The sequence below is a fragment of the Boleophthalmus pectinirostris genome, unplaced genomic scaffold (genome assembly GCF_026225935.1).
Source record: "Boleophthalmus pectinirostris isolate CB_2022bp ecotype Guang Dong unplaced genomic scaffold, ASM2622593v1 HiC_scaffold_15, whole genome shotgun sequence".
In the NCBI taxonomy this organism is placed as follows: Eukaryota; Metazoa; Chordata; class Actinopteri; order Gobiiformes; family Gobiidae; genus Boleophthalmus; species Boleophthalmus pectinirostris.
The window spans coordinates 1,707,505-1,716,662 of NW_026571070.1; the positions used below are offsets into that span (position 1 = coordinate 1,707,505).

Consider the following 9,158-nt stretch of genomic DNA (forward strand, 5'->3'; position numbering starts at 1 on the left):
AGAGTTAATACGCTTAGAGTTAACACGTTTGGAGTTAACACGTTTAGAGTTAATACGTTTAGAGTTAACACGTTTAGAGTTAACACGTTTAGAGTTAATACGTTTAGAGCTAACACGTTTTTAACACGTTTAGAGTTAACACGTTAACACGTTTAGAGTTAACACGTTTAGAGTTAACACGTTTAGAGTTATTACATTTAGAGTTATGAATGGCAGACATTTTTATTTATTTATTTTTTATCAGTGCATTTATTCAGATCTTTTTTTTTTAAATTTAACATACTCAAGTTTATATGAAGTTTAATTTAAAGTTTATACAAAGTTGAAAACTTGAGATTCTTGGATGAGTTTTAAGTTCAGTTTTCAGTCTCTTGTCTCGTGTTTTTTTCTCGGCTGAACCAGTTTTTCGCTCTGGTTTTTACCTTTGGCGAGATAAAGTCCTAAAAACCCAGAGAAGCCGATCACTGCCACACTGGGGTAGAAGTTGGAGGGCGGATCACTCAGGAACCTGTACACGTCTGGAACACAACAACAAAGATTTAGGGCCGAGGGCAGTCCTGGTTTAGATCTGCTTAGATCCTGGTCTGGTCCTTGTTCAGTTCTGGATTAACCTTGATCTTGTCCGAGTTTATTCCTGGTCTAGTCCTGGTTCAGTTTTAAGTTAGTTATAGTGTTACTGTCCTGGTTCAGTCCAGGTTCAGTCCTGGATTAGCCCTGAACTCGTCCTAGTCTTGTCCTGGTCTAGTCCTGGTTCAGTTCTAGGTTAATTATAGTGTTATTGTCCTGGATCAGTCCTGTTTCGTCCTGGTTTAGTCCTGCATAACCCCAGTTCAGTCCTGGTTTAGTACAGATTCAGTCCTGAACTCATCCTAGTCTTGTCCTGGTCCAGTCCTGGTCCAGTCCTGGTCCAGTCCTGGTTCAGTGCAGTGTAATGTTCCACAGTATGTCTTTAAACTCATCACGAAAGTGGCACCACAAAGACAAGTTACAGGTCAGGTCTGTGGAGAGGCGAGTCCACTCACAGGTTTGTCCAGAGTGTTTTCAAGATAGGGAAGTTTAAAGCAGCACTGCGGAACATTCCAGACAGAGAAAAGCTTGTAGAGAAAGGCTCATACAGGTGGGCGTGGCATGTACAGGTGAGCGTGGCATGTACAGGTGAGCGTGGCATGTACAGGTGTGTGTGACTTGTACAGGTGTGTGTGGGTCGTACAGGTGTGTGTGACATGTACAGGTGGGTGTGACTCGTACAGGTGTGTGTGGCTCGTACAGGTGGGTGTGGCATGTACAGGTGTTTGTGGCTCGTACAGGTGGGTGTGACATGTACAGGTGTGTGTGGCTCGTACAGGTGGGTGTGGCATGTACAGGTGTTTGTGGCTCGTACAGGTGAGCGTGACATGTACAGGTGTGTGTGGCTCGTACAGGTGTGTGTGACATGTAAAGGTGTTTGTGGCTCGTACAGGTGTGTGTGACATGTACAGGTGTGTGTGACATGTAAAGGTGTTTGTGGCTCGTACAGGTGGGTGTGACATGTACAGGTGTGTGTGACATGTAAAGGTGTTTGTGGCTCGTACAGGTGTGTGTGACATGTACAGGTGGGTGTGGCATGTACAGTGTGTGGCTCGTACAGGTGTGTGTGACATGTAAAGGTGTTTGTGGCTCGTACAGGTGTGTGTGACATGTACAAGTGTGTGTGGCTCGTACAGGTGTGTGTGGCTCGTACAGGTGGGTGTGGCATGTACAGGTGAGCGTGACATGTACAGGTGTGTGTGACATGTAAAGGTGTGTGTGTGTGTACAGGTGGGTGTGACATGTACAGGTGTGTGTGACATGTAAAGGTGTTGTGGCTCGTACAGGTGGGTGTGACATGTACAGGTGTGTGTGACATGTAAATGTGTGTTTGTGGCTCGTACAGGTGGGTGTGACATGTACAGGTGTGTGTGACATGTAAAGGTGTTTTGTGGCTCGTACAGGTGGGTCTGACATGTACAGGTGTGTGTGACATGTAAAGGTGTTTGTGGCTCGTACAGGTGGGTGTGACATGTACAGTGTGTGTGACATGTAAAGGTGTGTGGTGTACATGTACAGGTGTGTGTGACATGTAAAGGTGTTTGTGGCTCGTACAGGTGGGTGTGACATGTACAGGTGTGTGTGACATGTAAAGGTGTTTGTGGCTCGTACAGGTGGGTGTGACATGTACAGGTGTGTGTGACATGTAAAGTGTTTGTGGCTCGTACAGGTGGGTGTGACATGTACAGGTGTGTGTGACATGTAAAGGTGTTTGTGGCTCGTACAGGTGGGTGTGCATGTACAGTGTGTGTGACATGTAAAGGTGTGTGTACAGGTGGGTGTGACATGTACAGGTGTGTGTGACATGTAGGTGTGTGTACAGTGGTGTGACATGTAAAGGTGTTTGTGCTCGTACAGGTGGTGTGACATGTACAGGTGTGTGTACAGGTGTGTGTGTACAGGTGTGTGTGACATGTAAAGGTGTTTGTGGCTCGTACAGGTGTGTGTGACATGTAAAGGTGTTTGTGGCTGTACAGGTGGGTGTGACATGTACAGGTGTGTGTGACATGTAAGGTGTTTGTGGCTCGTACAGGTGGGTGTGACATGTACAGGTGTGTGTGTGTACAGGTGTGTTGTACAGGTGGGTGTGACTTGTACGTGTGTACAGGTGTGTGGTAAGGTGTTTGTGGTTTGTACAGGTGTGTGTGACATGTACAGGTGGGTGTGGCTTGTACAGGTGGGTGTGGCTTGTACAGGTGGGCGTGGCTTGTGCAGGTGGGCGTGGCTTGTGCAGGTGTGTGTTTTTACCTGTGACGGTCGTGACTGAAGCGTTGATCTTTGGCTCCACTCGTTTATAGACGCTCTGCAAAAATAAAACACTTGGAACAAACTTTTACGGCCCTGATTAAACGTCAGACAAACACGGACAGAGTTCACTCACCTCCACTTTGTCCAACGCCGCCTCACCTGTTTTCTGAAAGACAAAAACGACAAATAAATAAAAAGACTAATAAAAAGAAGGAAGACGAATAAAAATCAAGTGTAAAAACTGTGTATTTGGATAAAATAACAGCAGAAACAACAGAACTAAACCAGGACTAAACCAGGACTAAAACCAGGACTAAACTAGGACAAAACCAGGTCTAAAACCAGGTCTAAACCAGGACCAAACCAGAACTAAAACCAGGACTAAACCAGGACTAAAATCAGGACTAAACCAGGATTAAACCAGGACTAAAATCAGGACTTAAACCAGGACTAAAATCAGGACTTAAACCAGGACTAAAATCAGGACTTAAACCAGGACTAAAATCAGGACTTAAACCAGGACTAAAATCAGGACTTAAACCAGGACTAAACCAGGATTAAACCAGGACTAAAATCAGGACTTAAACCAGGACTAAAACCAGGACTAAAATCAGGACTTAAACCAGGAAAAAGGACTAAAAATCAGGACTTAAACCAGGACTAAAATCAGGACTTAAACCAGGACTAAAACCAGGACTTAAACCAGGACTAAACCAGGATTAAACCAGGACTAAAATCAGGACTTAAACCAGGACTAAAATCAGGACTTAAACCAGGACTAAACCAGGATTAAACCAGGACTAAAATCAGGACTTAAACCAGGACTAAAATCAGGACTTAAACCAGGACTAAACCAGGATTAAACCAGGACTAGAACCAGGTGTAAAAGAGGTCTAAACTGGGATTAAACCAGGACAAGAACCAGGTCTAAACCAGAACTAAAACCAGGTCTAAACCAGGTCTAAACCAGGACTACACCAGGACTAAACAAGGACTAAACCAGATCTAAAACGAGGACTAAACCAGGACTAAAATCGGGACTAAAACAAGGACTAAAATCAGGACTAAAACAAGGACTAAACCAAGACTAAACCAGGACTAGAAGCAGGTCTAAAATAGTTCTAAACTGGGACTAAACCAGGACAAACACCAGGTCTAAACCAGAACTAAAACCAGGTCTAAAGCAGGTCTAAAGCAGGACTAAACCAGGACTAAAACCAGGACTAAACTAGGACTAAAACCAGAACTAAACAAGGACGAAACCAGGTCTAAAACAAGGTCTAAACCAGGACCAAACCAGAACTAAAACCAGGACTAAACCAGGACTAAAATCAGGACTAAAACCAGGACTAAACCAGGACTAAACCAGGATTAAACCAGGATTAGAACCAGGTCTAAAAGAGGTCTAAACTGGGACTAAACCAGGACAAGAACCAGGTCTAAACCAGAACTAAAACCAGGTCTAAAGCAGGTCTAAAGCAGGACTAAACCAGGACTAGAACCAGGTCTAAACCAGGACTAAACAAGGACTACATCAGGACTACACCAGAACTAAAAGCAGGACTAAACAAGGACTAAACCAGATCTAAAACGAGAACTAAATGAGGACTAAAACCAGGACTAAACGAAGACTAAAACCAGGACTAGAACCAGGTCTAAACAAGGACTACCCCAGGACTACACCAGAACTAAACCAGATCTAAAATGAGGACTAAAACCAGGTCTAAAACCAGATCTAAACCAGAACTAAAACAAGGACTAAACGAGGACTAAACTAGGACTAGAGAAGAAGAACATTGAACTGGAGAAGGAAGGTCTGATTGAAATAAAACCGTGATAAAAGTCAGAGTTTGTTTTCTCACTTGGCACTGGTCGGTGTACGGCTGCATCCAGTTCCTGAGCAGAGACACTTTCTCCTCGACGGCGCCGGACTCAGGCTCTGAGCTGTGGAGCTCCTCAGGACGACAGTACAGAGACGGCAACTGCAAAAACACAAAACTAACAGTACAACAACTACACAAGAGTACAACAACTACACAAGAGTACAACAACTACACAAGAGTACAACAACTACACAAGAGTACAACAACTACACAAGAGTACAACAACTACACAACAGTACAACAACTACACAAGAGTACAACAACTACACAACAGTACAACAACTACACAAGAGCACAACAACTACACAAGAGTACAACAACTACACAAGAGTACAACAACTACACAAGAGTACAACAACTACACAAGAGTACAACAACTACACAAGAGTACAACAACTACACAAGAGTACAACAACTACACAACAGTACAACAACTACACAAGAGTACAACAACTACACAAGAGTACAACAACTACAACAACTACACAAGAGTACAACAACTACACAACAGTACAACTACACAAAGCACAACACAACAGTACAACTACACAAGAGTACAACAACTACACAAGAGTACAACAACTACACAAGAGTACAACAACTACACAAGAGTACAACAACTACACAAGAGTACAACAACTACACAAGAGTACAACAACTACACAACAGTACAACAACTACACAAGAGTATAATAACTACACAATCATTCAAAAAGAGTGTCACACACACAGTCCGTCTTTAAACTCATCACGGAGGTGCCACCAGAACTAAACCAGGATTAAACCAGGATTAAACCAGGACTAAACCAGGACTAAACCAGACAAAAAGGATAATGACCATTTCTCGTTTATGTGACTCCCGTGACTGCGATGCCGGATTTTTGCACCGCATACGGACTGATCCAGGTCCGGGACCAGACCGGAACCACACTGGGACCAGAGCGAACTCCGAGCTTTGACTCTGAGCCTCCGCGGGGTCTGAGCCTCCGCTTCGAGCGCCGAACCTGATGTGGGCTCTGAGCCTCTGGTCTGGTCCCGGTCTGGTCTCAGTCTCAGTCCCGGGCTCTGTCCCGGTCTCAGTCTCGGTCTGGTCACGGTCTGGTCCCGGCCTGGTCTCAGTCTCAGCCTGGTCTCGGTCCCGGTCCCGGTCTTCGGTCCCAGTCTCGGTCCCGGTCCCGGTCTCAGTCTCAGTCTCAGTCTCTCGGTCTGGTCTCCGTCTGGTCCCGGCCTGGTCTCAGTCTCAGTCTCAGTCTCAGTCTCAGTCTCGGTCTCAGTCTCGGTCTCGGTCCTGGTCTGGTCCCGGTCCCGGTCTCAGTCTCAGTCTCTCGGTCTGGTCTCCGTCTGGTCCCAGTCCCAGCCCCGGTCTGGTCCCGTAAACGGGAAAGGGCCGTTATCCATTTTTTCCATTTTTCATTTAAACACAAAATCGAAAAAACGAATCATTATCTGTTTTTTCATTTTGGTTTTGGAGACAATTAATAAGGAAAATATTTGTTTTTTCATTTTCTTAATTTTGGTTTTATTTTGAAAAACTAATGAACGAATGATGGATCTCTCTCACACACACGGACACACACACGAACACACACATGGACACACACACGGACACACACGGACACACACACACACACACAGGAATAGAAAAGAAAGTTCTACTATTTAATGTTTTTTAAAAAAAGAGTAAGAGAAAGTTCTGCTCTTGTGTTTACTGGGACAGTGTGGAGACTTGCCTCCTCCAGACTCATGCCCGGGGGAGAGAGTTTCTTCTTCCCGTCGGAGGCCGCCAGCACCGGGCCGCCGCTCCTCCTCACACCCAGGAGCCCCAGGAGTCCCGAAGCTCCGGCCGACAGCACCACCTGCAGGACACCGGAGGAACCACAGCCACAATCAGAAAACAAGGCAAGGCAAGGCAAGTTTATTTGTATAGCACAATTCGTACACAAAGTAATTCAAAGTGCTTTACAGAATAAGAAATACATTAAAATCATAATAAAAACAAATCAAAACATAAATAATCATGAAGATTAAAATGAAAAAAGAGAGACATAAATTGGAGAGAAGAGTGCGGAATGAAAACCTTTCAGTTATATGCACAGTTAACAGAAATGTTTTGAGCCTGGATTTAAACAGCATCACAACAACACAGGTTTACAGAGAATATGAATCTGTGTGAATCGTTCATCTTTCAAAATAAAACCACAAATAAGAAAATGAAAATAACAACTATTTTCTTCATTATCTGTGTCAAAAACCAAAATGGAAAAAATTATAATGATTTTTTTTTTTTTTTTCAGTTTTCTATTTTGTGTTTCAGTGAATAATAAAAATAAAAAATGGATAACGGCCGTTTCCTGTTTCTGTGACTTTAATCGATGCCGGACTGAACCAGGACTAAAATAAAACTAAAACTAAACCAGGACTAAAATAGGACTAAACCAGGTTTAAACCGGTCTCAGTCCTCGTCTCAGTCCCGGTCTGGTCCCGGTTTCCTGATCACTCGACAGTCTTCACAGACGCACCTTTGGGCCCTCCTGGTTTAGTCCTGGTTTAGGACTGAGACCAGGACTGAGACCGGGACCAGACGAAGACTGAGACCCGTTTAGACCTGGTTTAGTCCATAGTTTAAGTCACGGAAACTTGGTCATTTTTAAGCAGCTTTACTGTATTTTACGTAAACAAATGACAATGTATGTCTCTGTTTACTGTTGGCAGGGTCAGATTGTTCAAAAATAAAGACATTTCTTGTATAAAATTGGGACAAATCACTGGTTTGTGTTGGTTGGTAATAATAAATTGTAAAAATGAGTGCGTAATAAAGGAAAACTGTTCAGCACTTGAATAACATGAGTCAGTATAGTCACATTTTCTTTGTGTTTTGGTCATTTTTAAACAACTTATCTTTATTTTACCTACACAAATGACAGTTTATGTCTCTCTTTAGTGTTTCCAGGATCAAATTATTCAAAAATAGAGACATTTCTTGCATAAAACTGTGACAAATCCATTGTTTTCTATAAATTTGTTGGGACAGGGAACACAGGCTCAAAACTGGGACTGTCCCGGGTAAATAGTAAAATCTGGTCACCCGATATTACAGATAAAAATAGAAAACACTGCTGCACAAAGACAGTTTTTGCGTCTTTAACTTATAATATAAATATAAGTGTAAAAATTGTCCATGTTTTCGGAATAAGATTTAACTGCAGATATTCAGTGATCTGTAATTAAATACATTTTCAGAATGTTCTTATTCTCGTCATTTGTCATATATAATCACGGGTTAAAGTGTAAAAATGCGTAAAATGTGACAGTTTTATTAAAACTGTGGAGTCCAGCGGAGCTAAAGCCGCAGCTAACACCAGGCTAACGTTAGCTCCAGTGGATTTATCAACTTTCAATAAAACTGTGGTGAAAAGAGCGCAGACTGCGTGGTTCTGTATAAACACCCGCTTTTAAAAAGAACATTTGTGCGCTGTTTCTTGATATTAAATGATGAGAAAATGGTCCGAAAAGACAGAAAGTGTTACCAGTTTAGTGTACGACATTTGGCCTCTTCTCCCAGTGTTCGGGACTGCGCCCCCGTGTGGCCTGGAGCGCTCACTGCGGGTTCCTGTCATTATTTTATTTATTTATTTATTATTATTATTATTATTATTAATGTAGTTTTATGTATTTTTTAACATTTTATTATAATACATACATATAATATAATACTATATAAACACTTAAAGCAGAAAATAAATTAACTAACATTCACGTTCATAAACATAACAGATTAAAATAAAAAATAAAAAAACGTAGAAAGATAAAATAAAATAAAGTAAATCAAACCTCATAAAGGAAACTGAATGATAGATACATAAGCATTGCTAACTTAGTTTCCGGAAGCATCTGTGATTGATACTGACGAGGGGGAGGTCGTCTAACTGTGTATTATTCTCTCTTTACTTCTCTCTAATTTATGTAATTAATTTTTCTCTCTCTCTTTCAATTTTAATCTTTAATTGTATGATGATTATTTATGTTTTCATTAGTTTTTATTGTGATTTGAATGTTTTTCTTATTCTGTAAAGCACGTTGAATAACTTACAAACAAACTTGCCTATTATGTCTTTGTAAATATAGACATTTTTTCACAACAGCCAGAAGTGCCGCGCTGTAGGGTTGTGGAACTTAATATTTGATGGTTTTCAATCATAGAACTATAATAAATACAGTATGATACATCCATGGACAAAATGTGTGTGTAAATGTGTGTGTAAGTGTGTGTAAATGTGTGTAAATGTGTGTAAATGTGTGTCGTATTTTCCAGCAGTTTCATAAATCTGCTCCATCACCAAATCTTCAACCAACAAACTCCACAAAGGAGAAACATTCTAAAATGAACAATTTATCCACAAATATCAAGAGAAGAAAGACCAAAACTTAAAGGAAACAACGATGAGCCACATTAGTCACAAC

The 9,158-nt window shown here is 41.8% G+C and overlaps 1 protein-coding gene across 5 annotated transcripts in view; it reads right to left on the reverse strand.

Annotated features, from left to right (window-relative positions):
• Positions 1-8,275, reverse strand: part of LOC110166932 (MICOS complex subunit MIC26-like) — a 17,535-nt gene extending 9,260 nt beyond the window's left edge. For 4 of the 5 annotated variants that reach the window (XR_008631825.1, XR_008631824.1, XM_020932231.2 and 1 more), the window contains exons 1-6: positions 8,225-8,275; positions 6,407-6,553; positions 4,677-4,796; positions 2,948-2,980; positions 2,815-2,869; positions 423-518 (exon numbers count right to left, since the gene is read on the reverse strand). Coding sequence is in view for 3 of the 5 variants with exons in the window: in XM_020932231.2 (XP_020787890.1) it covers positions 423-518; positions 2,815-2,869; positions 2,948-2,980; positions 4,677-4,796; positions 6,407-6,553; positions 8,225-8,242 (469 nt within the window). In the remaining 2 variants the exon portion in view is untranslated. The remainder of the gene's footprint in view (positions 1-422; positions 519-2,814; positions 2,870-2,947; positions 2,981-4,676; positions 4,797-6,406; positions 6,554-8,224) is intronic. The other variant, XM_020932232.2, reaches the window with a different exon arrangement.
• Between the last annotated feature and the right edge of the window lie 883 nt (positions 8,276-9,158).